The sequence below is a fragment of the Octopus bimaculoides genome, chromosome 7, assembly GCF_046866305.1.
Source record: "Octopus bimaculoides isolate indiv1 chromosome 7, ASM4686630v1, whole genome shotgun sequence".
Classification (NCBI taxonomy): domain Eukaryota; kingdom Metazoa; phylum Mollusca; class Cephalopoda; order Octopoda; family Octopodidae; genus Octopus; species Octopus bimaculoides.
The window spans coordinates 47140886-47158162 of NC_142934.1; the positions used below are offsets into that span (position 1 = coordinate 47140886).

General features: G+C 33.4%; 1 protein-coding gene and 1 pseudogene across 16 annotated transcripts in view; both read right to left on the reverse strand.

The window, feature by feature from the left end:
• Positions 1-17277, reverse strand: part of LOC106873190 (kinesin-like protein KIF21A) — a 194750-nt gene that overhangs the window by 11266 nt on the left and 166207 nt on the right. For all 15 annotated transcript variants that reach the window (XM_052969489.2, XM_089355273.1, XM_089355278.1 and 12 more), the window contains 7 exons: positions 10679-10854; positions 8240-8329; positions 5411-5518; positions 4903-5042; positions 3075-3261; positions 2227-2382; positions 1020-1134 (listed from right to left, as the gene is read on the reverse strand). In XM_052969489.2, the coding sequence (XP_052825449.1) occupies positions 1020-1134; positions 2227-2382; positions 3075-3261; positions 4903-5042; positions 5411-5518; positions 8240-8329; positions 10679-10854 (972 nt within the window). The remainder of the gene's footprint in view (positions 1-1019; positions 1135-2226; positions 2383-3074; positions 3262-4902; positions 5043-5410; positions 5519-8239; positions 8330-10678; positions 10855-17277) is intronic.
• Positions 11490-16481, reverse strand: LOC149134691 (histone-lysine N-methyltransferase SETMAR-like; annotated as a pseudogene). The gene has a single exon (XR_016242622.1). The product of XR_016242622.1 is annotated as a histone-lysine N-methyltransferase SETMAR-like (transcript).

The window sequence follows — 17277 nt, forward strand, 5'->3', positions numbered from 1 at the left end:
CTTCATCAGGTGTCTTGGGGAAATTTCGAACCTGGCTTCTCATTCCTAAGGTATTTTTTGATATTATTATTATTATTATTCAGGTCACTGCCTGGAATCAAACTCATAATCTTGGGGTTAGTAGGCCGCACTCTTAACCACTAAGTCATATGCCCGTGGGCAATTATGGAATGAATTTTAGGGCTTATAAATCTAATATTTTTCTATCCTTCCTTAATACCGGTTCCCATATGCTACTCATATCTGCACTCAGTCTGCTTAGGAGGTTGTTGTGTCCTAGCAAATGTGAAGTTTCTTTTAGTTTTCATATTTTCCAGTGGTGTTCTCTGATCATGTATGGAAAAATGGAGACCACCTTCTCCTGTGGGATGAAGTTAAAATAATAGACAGAGAATACCACTGGAAAATAAGAAAACTAAAAGAAGCAGCACATATGTTAGGACACAACCTCCTAAGCAGACCAAGTGCAGATATGAACAGTATATGGGAACCAGTATTAAGGAAGGATAGAAAAATATTACATTTACAAGCCCTAAAATTCACTCCATAATTGCCCACGGGCATATGGCGTAGTGGTTAAGAGTGCAGGCTACTAACCCCAAGATTCTGATTTTGATTCCAAGCAGTGTCCTGAATGATAATAACATTGAAAAATACCTTAGGAATGAGAAGCCAGGTTCGAAATTTCCTCAAGACACCTGATGAAGGCTGGAGGGTGTATCAGCGAAAACGTGTTAACAACAAACAAGATGAGGACAAATATCCGTCAAATGTAAATAATATAAATAATGTTGTAATAGAAGTGGGATAACTGATATTGCTTTAGTAGAACCAACTGAATCAAACAGTGTGAAGATCCTTGATAAACACATTATATACAATGACAGCCGTAAGATTCAAAATCATGACTATTAAGTATATTAGTCCACCCCATCAATTATGAGGTCAAAAGAGTAGCACTCTTGAGCTTTCAGCCATTAATTTTTCTGCAAGAAAAAATTAGATGCAAAATAATTTACCTTGATGTAATGGTCTTTTGAACCACTGACCACAAGTTGACTCTCAGCATTACTTGTTGAGGCAAGAACCATCACCTGAGCCTGATGACCAGTCAGCTTGTTAATGCAGCTTAAGCTTTAAAATGAAAAACAACCTTTTATGAAGATACATGAAACACTTACATTAAAAATAAATCTGTCTTAAAAACAAAATATCTCACATGAGATATACATTTAGTACAACAAAAATCCAGTACTATTAGCTTCATTCTATGTCTCTTTTTCCAAGTTTGCATGGATTGGCTGAGTGAGTGCCAAAAGAGTATCTCACCATCTATCACTCTACTTTGTCATCTCCTTCAGCACGATCAGTCCTGTGAGATCTGCTTTCATCATTTCGTATTTTTGTCTCAAAAACAGGCTCCTTGCACCAATATCTCTTGGCACTTCTGTATTTAACCATTATCCTCTATGTGCATCACATGCCAATACTTGCTCAGTCTTTTCGTTTGCATACTACATTTGATTCCTCTTATACCCAGTTTTTATTTCTATCGACCACATGTATTAACATTACACATACATGATCATCTGAATTTCTCCCACCCTTCTCACATCCTCAATGCCCATGTTTTGCTACCATGCAACATCACACTTTATACAGAGGCATCATAAAATTTACCCTTTACTCAAAGAGAGAATCTCTTTCAGTGCTGGCAGATGAAATAGCTCCCTCAACTTTTTCATTCTGATCTTACTCTGGCTACTTACCTTTTCAGAACACACTTAGGAAACAAAAGCTACCAACTACTTTTAGGGAACACTGAGTATTTGAATGAATTTATTTTAGGGGTGATCTTACGGCTAACTACAAAATCCCTCTTTTGTCAGTTTGCCTATAATCCACTCGTGGACCCAGTTTGCACTGGATAAACTATATGGCATTCCTAGCTTCTTTTCCGCATATCAAGTATGGCCACTTTCCAGATGGCAGTAGTGTCCTTACTAAAGACCTCTTGATTTTATGCTTTGCTTCTAAGCCAAACAAAAGTTGACATTCCATCTCTGACTTAGCAATCTTGACATATGCACAAGATTGTTAGTTATTTTAAGCAAACATTTTAAATAATCATGATTCATGTTAACACAATAAGCTATAATAGACTTTCCAATTGTATGAAGAGCATTAATTAGGTATATATGTAAGGTAAGACATTAACCAACTTACTTTCGAAGATCCCACATGCGCACTAGGTTTCCAACAGCTGTGAACAGTGTCTGGCCATCATCACTCAGTGAAATGGCATTTATTAAATTTTCATGACGGCTGACTTCACTCTGGCGTGTTTGATATGATATTGGTGCAGACGCAAGACCTGAAGAACTGAAAATGAGAAATGCAAGCATTTAAAACAGAAACTTAGATTGCTAATAACGCCTTTGATAAAATTAACTTAAAGTAATTGTAAATTTGGTGTTTACAAAATGAACATACATTTAAAATAATCCTCTAACATATAGAAGCAATATTTCTAACTGCTTTTATTTTACCGAATAACTATAGAAATTGCCTGTAATTATAAGATATTTTTTCTCCCTCATCCTCCAGTCATAGGAGCCCTCCACTCCCACAAAATATTATAGCTGCTGCCCTTCTTCTGCAAACCAAGCCATAAAATAAATAGAAATAAATTTAATCCTCAATTCATATTCATTAATATATATACACATAAGGTCCTGGTAGGGTATAAAGGTAGAATATTTCCAAAGAAGTACTCAATCCAAGTTCTCAATTATCAACACTGTTAGTTTCCAGACTAATAGCAAAAGTCTTCAAGTGTATAAAATCCTGGTTTCATGATGGTAAAACCATTGTATAGGTGTAATCTAAATAATAAGACAAAGAAACACTACTCTTTGCTACACCTATACAATGGTTTTACACACAAAATTTCAGATGAAGTACAAGTTTTATGGCACTGCCCAAGCATAAATACAGCAAACTGATACAGATTTGGTTACACATATTAAATCACAAGGAATTAAAGAAAAGAAAACAAATAACACTCAACTTACTTGAAAGCAATAACACAGTTAGGTGTTGCGACATCTCGAATATCCCAGACTTTCACTTCTGAAAGTGAGACTGTGTAGAGCCTATGGGATGGTTCATTGTACTTTAGTGCCACTACATTGTTAGGATGGTCAGGAAAGACTTGTAGCTCATGGCCAGTGTTGAGATCCCAGACTTTGGCAGTACGATCTAGACATGTGGAAATAAATATAGCTATTACTGAAAACACATGGCTTAAGCATTAAAAAAATAAAATGGTCACAAGATAGAAAAATCAGATTAAGCACATGCCAACAGGAATGAAATGAATAATAAATCTATAAAAAGCTTTTTGACCAAACTTTGCTTTAGCTAGGTGATGGAACTAATTGTAATGACAAAATAGTCCTGTTAGTAGTCATTTCCTACAGTATTCCATATTTAATTAAAATTTGTCGATTCACTACATCAAATATGACAGCTTTACCACTTTACTAATAGTCTTTTTCAAAGTGAGAGACAAGTAAAAATTTTATATCACTGCATTCTCCCAAACATTGGTAATTATTCTAGTTTGTAAAAGAACTGAAACAAATTATTTCTTTCAAAATATTCAATATTAATTCTATGCAGTTGTTCCTCTATAATATCTAATAGTTTGTGTGCACAAAATTATGCTAGTGTTGAAATACGTCCATAATCATGAGTTCATATGTTTACATACTATATATTTTCTTAAAAAACAGACTGCATTTAATACTTTATTTACATTATTTACATTTGACGGATATTCGTCCTCATCTTGTTTGTTGTTAACACAACGTTTCGGCTGATATACCCTCCAGCCTTCGTCAGGTGTCTTCGGGAAATTTCGAACCTGGGCTCTCATTCCTATCGATGTTACTATTATTATTAATATGTTAACAACAAACAAGATGAGGACGAATATCCGTCAAATGTAAATAATGTAAATAATTCCTCATCTCTTAAATATAGAACTGTGCATTTAATACATCATAAATTTCACAATACCCATAAGAGTTTTTACACGACTTACAAAAACATATTGTTTTCACATTTCACGTCTTTATTTTAGCAACTTTAATGTACCACAAAATTTTGCATATCCCTTGAACAATCTAAAACTTGGTTATTTTATCAATTTGAAAAGATCTATATAATCTACTTAACATTCTCAGAAAATGGCTAACTTCATAAATATTTTCGTAATAAATATTTTCAAAATACTTAAACTTTTAATTCAAGGGGTTTATTGTTTATTAATGCATTTCACAATGTAAGCAGCATTGATTTCTGAGGGAGGGGGCCCACATATTTTTAGAGGAAGAAATAGTCAATCATAGTACTTGACTGTTAATTATTTCAAAGACATCAGAAGGACGAAAGGCAAAGTTGACCTTCACAAGGTTTAAACTCACAAAGGTATAGTGTACATTGCTCTACCAATTCTACCAATCTTCAAGCTGTTCATGGTACATTAGTATTTTTCATACATAAAATAACTTACAATTGACTAATAAAAAGACATGATCTAATGACTGCATTGGACAACAAACCTATTTAAAATACATCTTAAGTAATTGAATATGAAATGATATTTACTAACAATATAGATATTCCTTTATAAAATGATTCCATCATAAATCTTATAAAAAAAAAAAGGTGATAAATATTTTGTATGGGATATTGAAAGTAATTAGTGGAAAGTAAGTCTTCAATTGGAACTAAGATAAAAGGAACTGAAAAATATTTTGACTGAAATTGTTACAATCATGTGACAAGACAAACTAGAGATTAAAAATGAGAAAAATAAGGAACACTTTTTTATACCTTTACTGCTTGTGAATAATAAATCTTCTGTAGCACATACAGACAGAACTGGTTTGGCATGACCTTCTACAATATGGGAACAAAACACTGGTGAAGATCTACCTCCAGAATTAATCCGGCTCAACTGTGTGATAGTACCCCTGAGTTTTGGAAAGAAAAATACACTTTTTAAAACTAGAAAAATAAACAACTGACAAATTATGAATAGACAATGTGATTATATATATTTCAGTTAATTGAAAATAATTATTTTACTTTTGACTGCCCAAAGCAATATTTTATGGAGTGGGGTCAAAAGAATTATACACTGTATAAAACTGGTAGTCATTTTGTGAAACTACCTGAAGGATAATACTCATGACATTTGATTTGAGAATGTTGCACAAAGCATAAATTTTAAATGTATACCATTTATCACTTTACCATTTCGGTTAGATAAATGTCTTAATATTTAGTTAAAGCAATGGAGTTGAAAATTAAAGCATATTATTACAGTTCAATCACTTACCTGTTTGACTCAGGTGATGAGATCATACTTTTGGAAGTTAACCGTTTAAAGACATCATTAGATCTTTTCCGAGGAGCTTGAGGCGATCTAAGGGGACTGACAGGTTCACTATACAATTGAAGAAAAATGATTTGATGAGGATACTAATGAATATTTTTTTTTTCAAGATTATGGCTTAATTCATTTTTAATGCTAATGGAAAATTCAGCTTCTAGTCAGTTTCCACTTTCAGTTGCAATAGTTCAATTTATACTACAAATATTTTTCAGAAAGACAATATAAATATCAGCCCTTACATAAACCCAAAGTCTCATTTTTATGTAATCATTATATATATCTAAGTACTAAATATAACAAATTTTCCAGAAGTTGGCTAGAAAATGAAACATTTAAAATTCCTTGCATTTTGTGTGATCCTGAGAGGCCCAAGCAAAGAAAATGTGGCCACACCTCAAGTAGATGCAGTATGGTCAAGTGGATAGAACAGAGGAAAATAGAAGGTGCAATAGATCATCTAACCATCTCTAGCAAGTGGAAAAAAAGGCAATGCTTGAATTTGAACAATGTACAGTGACTAACCCTGATGGCAAAGTGTTCTGGAAATATGTACATTCAAAGTAGAGGCCTCACTTTCCTATTGACTCTCTTTGCAATCTCTACACAGGCTGGGTTACTGATGATCCTAAAGAACGTGCAGAATTTATTGCTGAATGCTATGCTAGCATTTTTACTGTTGAAAATTCTAATGTACCATCTTCACCACCTCAGACATCAAATTCTATAGCATCTGTGAAATAGATGCTTGCAACACTGCAATGCCACCTCAAGAATAAGCACAACTATGCCTTTCCTGGTTTTGATGGTATTACTTATCTGCTTCTCAAATGTGACAGAGTCTTTCTTTTGCACCAGCTTTCATTTTTCTTTCAATTCTGCCTTAATAACTGACATTCCAGAGCAGTGGAAAATTGCCTGTGTCATTCCCCTGTTCAAAAAGAGTGATCACACATCACCAGTCAACTACCATCCAGTCAGTCTTACTAGCTGCATCGCTAAACTGATGGAGTCCCATGTCCGAGAAACACATTGGAACTTCTGGAACTCTTACAGCCTTATTTGATTCTCACAATTTGGAATTAACCCCAATTCCAGCTGCTGTAGTCAACTCATCAAGTTTCTTGATGACAGATGGCAGTTCACGAGTAGATGTTATCTACCTTGACGTTGCTACAGCTTTCAATTCTGTGCCACACTAACAACTCTTGGCACAATTCTCTGCAATGGGTGTGAAAGACAATCTATATAATTGGTTAAGCCCTTCATTCTTGGTTGAAAAGAGGTAGTCACAGTTCTAGGACATCATTCTTCACCCTATGAGATGACATCTGATGTACCACAGGTATCTATTCTTAGACTCCTGTTGTCTGTTGCATATATTAATGACTTAGATGTGAACTTGAAGAATGTTATAGCATTGAAATATGCAGAGGACAGATCCTATAAGTTATAGATCTTTCCTGCAATCAGACTTGGAGACAATACAGTAATGTATTATTGACTGTCAACTCAAGCTGGCTGCGGACAAGAGTGTCACCAAGCATTTTCGAAGAAAAAAAAAAAAGCCAGCTTTAACATAATCCTTCAACACCAACCTTAAGAAGTCTGTTAGTGAACATGACCTGGGTTTTATTGTCAACAGTGATCGGTATTGGACAAATTACATCTCCAAGATTGTCAAGAAGGCTGAGGGTGTCTCAGTAAGATCTTTGTCAGCCACTCTCCAGCTATCTATTTAAAGCTGTATATAACTATGGTAAACCCACACAGAGTTTGCATCACCAGTTTAGAACCCTTATCTTGCTCAGAATATCAATCTCTTGTTCAGAAACAGTGCAACCAGATGAATACCCGCCATCAGGTGTCTACCATACTCTGAATGTCTTGCTTCCCTGAGTATGAACACAAAGCTCTGACATCTGGCAACCAACTTGGTAGGTAACCACAAGATTATCTACTATCTTTCCAACAACTTTGGAACCTTTTTTTGAATTCCATACGTCAAACACTTTTGGACATTCTTACAAAATCAAACAACACTGAACCCCTGACTTTTGGAAACAGTTTTTTCTTGCTCGGAATTGACAAAGCATGGAATAAACTATCTCCATCAGTTGTTAGTTGTTAAGACACTACATCCTTTAAAACTTCCATGCTTCCTGAAATTCACCAACAGTACAACTGATGCCCAACCATTTATGTTTCTTTTTTTTATAATGACTTATTCACTGTTCACTTCTTGTGCATATTTTATGTACTATTCATGCAGTTTTGATTACTTTTTTTGATGAGTTGTGGTGCACCTGAGCACTAATAACAATAAGTTTATCATTATATAATAAAATATCAAACTACTTGTAGAAAAGGTCTGGAGTTCATGCCTGCTGTTAGTGTTACATCATTTTTTTCTGAGAATAGTTTACCCTACATGGAGTCAGTCAGAAGTACTAAATTAGTTGCTTCAGAGACAACTAATCATCTCAAGTTGCCTTTAAATACACTTGTGTATATAAAGTTAGTCTTACACACTCATGATTGTTTAAAACATATTAGTACACCACAGTGTATAAAGTAAGTCATACAGCTCTATTATAAACAGTGTATCACAAAACTGTGTTAACTGAATCTAAAACTAGAGAGATGAATATTTTCTAAAATTACGTTTTGTTCCATAACACAAAATTGAAATTTCTTTTTTTTTTTTTAACAGTATTTAAGATATTTTGGAAAAATTCTTTTACTAAAATACTAAACAGTAAAAATGTTACTAGCCTGTATTTGTTGGGTCTAGTTGCTTCAGAAGCACTATTAACTCTGCGAAGTGGAAGCGGAGAAAGTTGAAGTTCCGTCTCATTTGACAACCTAGAAAGTTTTGGAAAAAGAAAAGTTTTCATCAGTACTATTGTCTAGACAGTGGGGGAAAATAATGTTCAAATTGGAATTTATTTCTTACAAGAGAAATTTAATAAAATGTACAATTTAATTAAGAAATCCTCATCATCTAACATCCACTTTTCCATGCTTGCAGGAGTCAAATGAGTCTTATTTGAGGCAGATTTTCTACAGATGGATGCCCTGCCTGTCACCAACCCTTACCTGATTCCAAGCAAAGGAATATTTCCCCCGTGGTTAGACATTTTCATGCTGAATATTGAAAATAAATGGCACTACATGTATGACAGTGATACTCATTCACAACTTTCATGCAATGCCAAGACAAGGAGTCACAAAGCATCATACACACACACACACACACACACACGATGGGCTTTTTTCAGTTTTCACCCATCAAATCCACTCACAAGGCTTTGGTCAGCTGAGGGCTATAGCAGAAGACATTCGCCCAAGGTTCCACACAATGGGACTGAACCCAGAATCACGTGGTTGGGAAGCAAACTTCTTACCACAGCCACATCTGTGCATATGTATATAGAAACCATTTAGCACTGAAAATGGCAAAACAGAGACTTCATGAAGAGTAATATTTATTTAAACTGTCTATATCAGGTTGATGTGTAACAGGAAAAGCTTTGTCAAATCATACAAAAAGTCAGATCTTTATTAATTTCATCATTTTAAAATAAGAACATTAATACAGTTAACCAAATTAATGTTTCAGATGTTAGCAATTAGAATTAAGAGTTATACAAGGAATTCTTAGAAATAATTCAGAGAAGTACTTCTCTTCCACAACAAAAGGTAGACTGTGTTAAGGAAACACTTGTATAGAGTGTGATGTTGCATAGTAGTGAGACGTGAATAATGAATGTGAGAAGTATGTGGAGGTCGGGAAGAAAATAAATAAGGTAGAATGTACTGGATGTAAAATGCAGGCTCTGTATGAAAAGTCAAAAATAGGTAGCCAGAAAGAGTAGCAGGATGCTGAAGGATTTAAGTCTATAATTATAGTAAGTTATATTACCTCTTTTACTTGTTTCAGTCATTAGACTGGTTATGCTGAAGAACCACCTTGAATTTTTTATTTTTGGTTGAATGAAATGACTCTAGTACTTATTTTTTTGCCCAGTACTTTATTCTAGTGGCCTCTTTGCTGAACCACCAGATGCCAAACACAGACACACACACATATATTAGAGGGGTACCCAAAAGAAATGTTATTTTATTCACTTAGTTTTACATGTTTACACTTTTATCGCTTTCAAAGTATTTTCCATTTGACGCGTTTCCCATTATTTGAAATGATGCTGGAACTCTTGTGAAGTGATGCCTTTTAACAACTCTGTTGTTTTTTTCTTTACCTCTTCCACATCTGCAAATTCTGTAGCACCTGCTTTCATCCCCAGTGATGACCTTAGAAAAAAAGTCTGGATCAACTTATTACTGTTCTTTCAGTTCACAACATGCATTCAGTCATGACTGCTTTTGATGTTCCATGAACAAGTGAGGCACAAACTTTGCCGCAACTCTTTTCATTTGCAATTCCTCACTCAAAATTCATTGGCAGGAGCTCCAGGATGCACCAATCATATCAACAACTTCAATTGTTCAGTGACGGTCCTCCAAGATCAGTTCATGAATTTTCCTGATGTTTTCATTTGTTCGGGAGATCAATGGTCGCTCTGAATGAGGTTGGTCTTCAAACAACAAGTGACCATTCCTAAAGCGTGAAAACCACTCATAAACTTTGTGTTTTTCTCAAGGCAGTGTCCTTGTAAGCTGTCTGAAGCACGACAACTGTTTTGGCCACTGTTTTCCCCAGTAGAAAACAGAATTTCTCGGAAGTACACAAAAATTGAAGAGAGAAGCACTGCAAAATAATGATGCACCATGTGACATTACAACCTCACCTGTTGCCTCCAGTCGCCAGACTGATACCTGGGAGTTGCATAAAGTGACTTCTAGCAGCAGAAGCCCAGACTACAGTGGACCAAATCCACTCATAAGTCTTTGGTTGACCTGAGGCTATAGGAAAAGACACTGAACCTGTGGTCAGGAAGCAAGCTTCTTACCATACATCCACACTTGTGCCTATATGGTCAACTATTTTACATTATAAGATGATATAGCGTAGAGAAAAAAAAACTCAAATGACACAATACCTAAACAATACTACTACTACAGTAATATCAACATGATAGCCTAACAACAGTGATATTTTAACACTTAGTAATTAATATAAATGCAATCATTAGGGAAAAGTATAATCAAAATTTTCTAACAGAATGAAGTATCAACAGACTATATCCTTACCCAATCTTTTCTAATGTATCGACACTCTTTACTAAAGATTTGGGACTTGAGTTGGGACTTTTGTCAGGTGAAGTCTCTTCTTGAGATGTTTCTTGAAGTGGTGTCAAGGTAGAATCCAAACATGAGGATTCAACTGAATACAGCAATTCTTTGGGTGTAGCAGTACGTCTTCGAGCCTATTAATATTAACCACTTTGAAATTTAAATCTTAATTCTTAAATTGAATTTAAGTGAAATATGCAACATTTTTAAAAGGTAAAATTACAATTTAAAAACTTAAAAATCAGAATTACCAGGTTAATAATCAAACTATCAATCAAATTGATTCTATTTCCAATAATATCTAAACTATAAGAAAAACAGTATATTTAGCTTCATAAATTATTCTTACGAATTTCTTAAATTGAATTGAAGTGAAACATGTGATATTTTTAAAAGTAAAATTACAACTGAAAGCTATAAATGATGTCAATTTTTTAAAAAAACTTTAAAATCTGAATTACCAGGTTAATTAACAATCAAACTATATATCAAACTAATTCTATTTGCAATAATATCTAAACTATAAGAAAGACAAGAATGAATATTTAGCTTCAAAAATTACTTTTTACCAATTTCTTAAATATATGTAAAATCTACAAATGCTGCAACAACATCAAATATTGTTTTATTTATTCTATCAGAAAACAAAAAAACAAAAACAAAAAAAAATTTAAGACTAAACAAAAAAAATTATAAAACAGAAAAATCAAAAACAAGTTTTTATATATATATATATATATATATATATATATATATACATACACACAAAGAAAATAAATTAAAATAATTTTAATTCATAAAAAAATTACTTAGATTTCATATGAAAAAAAGTGGGGAGGAAGTAGATGAATGCAAAGTTTGACAGACATTTAGAGAATGTCAAATATTCATTTACTTAATATCAAATTTAACTGGATGATACAATGAGTGTTCATTAAAGATTTCCCATGACCTACTTCCCAAGGACTAGGGGATAAACAAAACTTGGCATAATTATTAGTCCTTCTTACATAGCCACCACCAATGGTGACGCACTTCTCCCATTGTTTTATGCAGCTGTGAAGACCTTGTCTGAAGAAGTCAATAGGCTGTATCTGGAGCCAAGACTTTACCTTGGAAATAAGTTCATCATCTGAAATGTGCTTTCCTTTCAAAAAAGATTTCATAGTTGGAAAGGGGTGGAAGTTAGATGGTGCAAGGTCAGGAGAGTAAGGGGAATGAGGAAGGAGCCCATAGCCACTGGAGTGTGCTTTCATCTGGGCAACATGCACACAGTGAACTGGGGTGTTGTCTTGGAGGAGGCAGACTCCTTTGGTCAGTATGCCATGCCTCTTTGTTTTGATGGCATCCTGCAATTTCTGCAGCGGAGAAGCATAATATGCCCCATTAATTGTGGTGCCCTTTGCCAGAAAATTCATCATCACTACTCCGTGCTGGTCCCAAAAGACTGAACATCACCTTGCCTGCTGAGGGTTGGACATGAGCCTTCTTTGGAGGTGGTGAGTTATGCTTCCATTGCTTCGACTGGACTTTAGTCTCAGGATCATAGTGATGAACCCATCTTTCATCCTGTGTGATAAGTCTGCCGAAAAAGTCCATTCTTTTTTTTTTTTGCATGATGGATTCCCTGGATGCTCACACCTTTTCAGAAGCAGGAATGAGTCAACTGTTCCCAGGCTCTATTGGCAATGTGCCAACAGCCTCTGCATGTGCAAATGGTTGTGAATGATTTTTTTCCATGGACCCTACACTTATCTTCACTTCTTGGGTTAGTTGCTGAATAGTCATGTGGCGATCATCCAAAATGGTGACTTCCACTTTATGTCATTAATGGTGGAATGTGGGCGTTCAGGAATAGAAGCAGTTTCCATCGATGTCCAACCACATTTGAACTGGTGATACCAGTGCTTGACTATGCTGTATGATGGTGCATCATCACCATAAACTTCTTTCATCTTATTGAAAGTCTCTTTTGGTGTATGACCTTTCAAGTATAAGAACCTGATCACTTATCTGCATTTGACTGCCTCCATTATAACACCTTAGTCCACTTCAGCAGCCATAAAAGACAAATGAATACTAGAGGGAAGCTACAATTTACAATGTGATATGTTGAGGCTTGTATGATTATACCTATACAAGTTCCATTTCTTGCAATAACTGGAAGTGGATAAAAGGAAATCTTTAATGAACACTACTTGTTATTAGAAAAAATTTCTTTTTAAATCCAATTTACCATTCTCACATAGTTGCATGTGTTTGACCAGAGCTGTTCTGAGGAGGTCAAACAACAACTTCAGTATGGTTTCAACACATGAAATTCAATATCATAGAGTAACCAGTTTGATAAAAGAATCAATTACTCATCAATTAAATGCAAAATAGAAAATTTTCTCAAATGCTTATTAATTTTTAGTTTATCAAAATGGTTTAGCTGGTTACTGAAATGTTTTAAAGTCAAAAGGGTTAAAATTATTCATTAGTGGGTCCAAAATTAAACATTACACAAATCTTACAAAAGTCTGTTTTGGTATGTGAGTATATTTTCATATTTAGGTTATTATGAAATCAAAAGTCTTTAAACAAGAAATCCATAGACAAAAGTTAGAATCTGGTTACTGAGAAACATATTTTAAATGGATTTACTATTCTAAATGTGTTATCTCAATATTAAAAAAAAAACTTGGAGGTAAATAAGCTCTTTATACTTAATTACAACCTAAATCTACTTCAAATGATATATAATGGTTTGATTGTTTATCAAATTCATTATCATAACTATCAAATGAAATAAAAAAAAAAAAATGTCAAGTACATAAAAAAAAAAAAAAGACAAAAATTACTAGATTGTCATTGAAAGGAAGCAAAACTATCACTAGACAGCAATTAACAATGATGGCAATGAATAAGACAACAGCGCAAAAGCTTTGAACATTTATAATGGAACACTATAAGCTGCTTCGCCAAATTTGCTGAGCCGCATTAAGGCAACTATTTCATAACACACTGTTTACAAATGAAAGAGTACTCAGTATATGATATTCAGATTAGTTTATATTTATTCAGAATCAACTGACTACAACAAAACTGAGTAGTAACAGCATGAATCATTGGAATGAAATGAAATTGGGGAAATATTCATTCCTTTTAAAAAGGTATCAGAAATTATTGTAGAGTGTGAAATAGCTGAATGGATAATAGAGTAATAGACAATGTATGAGGAGTCAAAAGTGTTTTGGTGTATTGCTGGAGTCAGAATCAGCTACATCCAATTGAATAGAATAGGTACCAGGGAACATTACTATCATAGACTAACATTCTGATATGAAGGAATAAAAAATTTCTCGGCTCAAAATTCACACCATAAAAGTGAACAATAGAGAATCAGCACAAACATAAACACACCCACTCCCTTACTCACACAGGTTTCTTGCAGTTTCCATTCACAAGGCTTTGATTGGTTGACGGTAATAGTAGAATACACTTGCCCTAGGTATTGTATAGTGAGACTGAATTTGAGACCATGTGGTCGTGAAACAAACTTTTTAACCACAGGGCTGTGTGTGAGTGTACACACACACACACACACACACACACCATCATTATCACTGGATCTGCTCACAAGGCTTTGGTCAGCTCAAAGCTATAGAAAAATACACTTGCCCATAAGGACACTCATTGGAAATGAACCACAAACCACAGTGAGGAAATGAACTTCTTAACCACACAGTCATGCGTGTGCCCATAAATACACACACACACACATTGGTCGTAGTTGTTACAACAATATCATTAATTATCCAGCAATATTACAATATGATGGAGAAAATTTCACTAATTTATCTTTAAGCACTTCAGTTTAAGCAAAGACTGAACAGTTTTTTTAACAATCAATAATAACCAATCTCCCTTTGTTCTACAAAGAACAGGATATGTTATTTAATTAGTCAAAATTTGCTTGGTTTAAAAACCATCTTAATCATGAAAATAATTCTCAACAGTAGAAAAGATATAAGGAGACATGTTGAAGAAACCGTTATAAGATTTGATCTTGATGTTTGAATATGAACAAAGAAAATGATAGCGATTGAGAACTGAAGAGGAAGAATTTGAAGAACATTTTAAACAATTTCCAGGCAAGTTAAATTTCATGTTGGCAAGCTCCATGCACTGGCAACAAAATTTAAGAGACAATTATTATTCTGATATGTCTAATCAAATTTAAAACAGAATTACATGAATTAACCCAATCAGTATTCTAATTAATTTTATGAAATATCATCACAAAGAATGTAAAAAAAAAAAAAAAAAAAAAAATCATAAGAATATTGTAAAAAATGTATTTTTATACTTTTTAAATGTTATGATGTGTTATTGCTTAGTGATAACTTTTCACTGTTGGTTGTTCCATGTGAAATCAACACAGAAGCCGAAGGTGACCAAAACCGATTTCTTTCAAACTATGTATGCTAAATAGTCTTTATGTTTAAATGTGAAATATTTTTTTTTTTACTTGATTCAAATATTTGCTGAGTTATGACCATTTAAAATTTTCAAAACAGTGATATTTTTTCAGCTACTCAATAACTTTGAGAAGTCATATCCCAGCCACTATTTGAGCTAGAAACCTCATTTTTTTTTTTTTTTCAGTTTTGAAGCATTTAAATAGATCTACACCTTTTGTTTTGTGTACTTTTACCTCATAATGAAAATGAAAAAGATGACCTTTCACAGGTCAAAAGACGTGGTCATCAATTTTTTTATTTTTATTTTGTCCAAATATTGCCCTACTTTTCTCCTTCAAGCTCAAATTGGCTTGCTCAATAAGCGATTTTTGATAATTTGTCACTACTTTTCACTATAATTATATTTATTAAAAATACTTCCCATTGAGATCCCAGTATGAATTTTTTTATGCACATTGTGACTAAGGAGGGCAATATTTGGACGAAATTTCAAAAACATTGATGGCCACGTCTTTTGACCAATGAAAAAGTTTTGACTTTTTTTAATTTTTATTGTAAAGAAAGATTACACAAAGCAAAAGTTGTAGATCTATTTAAATGCTTTAAAATGAAAAAAAAAATTGAGCTTTCTAGCGCAAATAATAGCTGAGATATGACTTCTCAAAGTTACTGACTAACTAAAAAAAAAAAGGTCACTTTTTTTGAAAATTTCAAATGGTCGTAATGCATTGAATATTAGGTAAAAGATATTTCATACTTAAGGGTTTCATATGAAGATCATTTAGCATGCAAAATTTGAAGGAAATCAGTTTCGGTCACCTTCAATTTTTTTAAAATTGCATTGACTTAGTACAGAATTACCCCTGTTGATTATTGATGGCTAGCATACTAAAAAAAGTTTATGAGCAAATATTAAAATATGATAAAGAAAAAAATTATAGTTTTTATTTAGCAACTTAACAGGAACTGAAAGGTTTTACTAGGAAGAGAATTTTTATGAATAAGATATTGAACTCTACACATAACATTAGAACCTAATACAATTTTTACTAACTTTTGACAACTTAATTCACTCAGTAAAACATTATCGAATTTTCAGATAATTTTCTTTTGCAGATCAAAATTTGTTAGCAAAGAAAGAAAGGAAAAAAAAAAAAACAAAACTGTCCAATTAAATTACAAGTCAGAGATGAAAAATTTGCTTCTGTTGATTTACATCTCTATATTTCTTTACTGTGAAATCTACAAACTGCCTTATTTTCAGGTAAGGTAGCTGAAATATAATGAGCTATAAAGTTTTCAGTAGTACCAGTGTAAACCTCTCTCCTTGTAACCAACACATCCAGTTAATCAATCACACACTTCACAACTAACATTAAAGGTTTGTTATAAAAATACATGTCTGTTGTGGCAGTTAGACTCAGGTTAGTCCTGATTAAGAAGAACTTATGATCTATCTTAAATTGTTATTTAACCCCAGATCAGCACAATGATTAAAGTCATCAAGTCATATCCATTCATACCTTTTTACTTATTTTTGTTTACAATTTATTCTATGAATAGATATCCAAAGGGTGTCATTCCATTTTTGAGATAGTGGCATGTGATTCAAGAGATTTGGCTGCTAACTTCTTCAAGTCTCTTATTGGGAACCTGTTGCACAAAAGTTACTTTCAGATTAAAGTGTGCTTCTAAGTAAAAGAATTACTGAGGGTATAACCACTTGAATGTCTAGATTAAGTTAATGGATTAAGATAAGTTAAATTATATCATAATTCAACATGCTTAATCTGTTAACATAATCAAGTAATAGAAAGTGGATTAAAGAGGAAGAGGACCCCATACTACTCAAGCAGTATCATGATCTTCACATTTGCTACGTTTGTTCATACATTGGCTTCAGTCATTTACAAAGCTGTAATAATGACATAATAAAAATATCAGTATACAAAGATATTTTACTGGATCATTCTAAAACCTTGATCATATTGGATATTAAATGAAATATATTGCCAGTTTCCTCATAAGAGATATAGCTGTAGGGGCAATGAAAGCATGGGGCCGGTGGGCCACTTTTCGTTAGCAAAACTG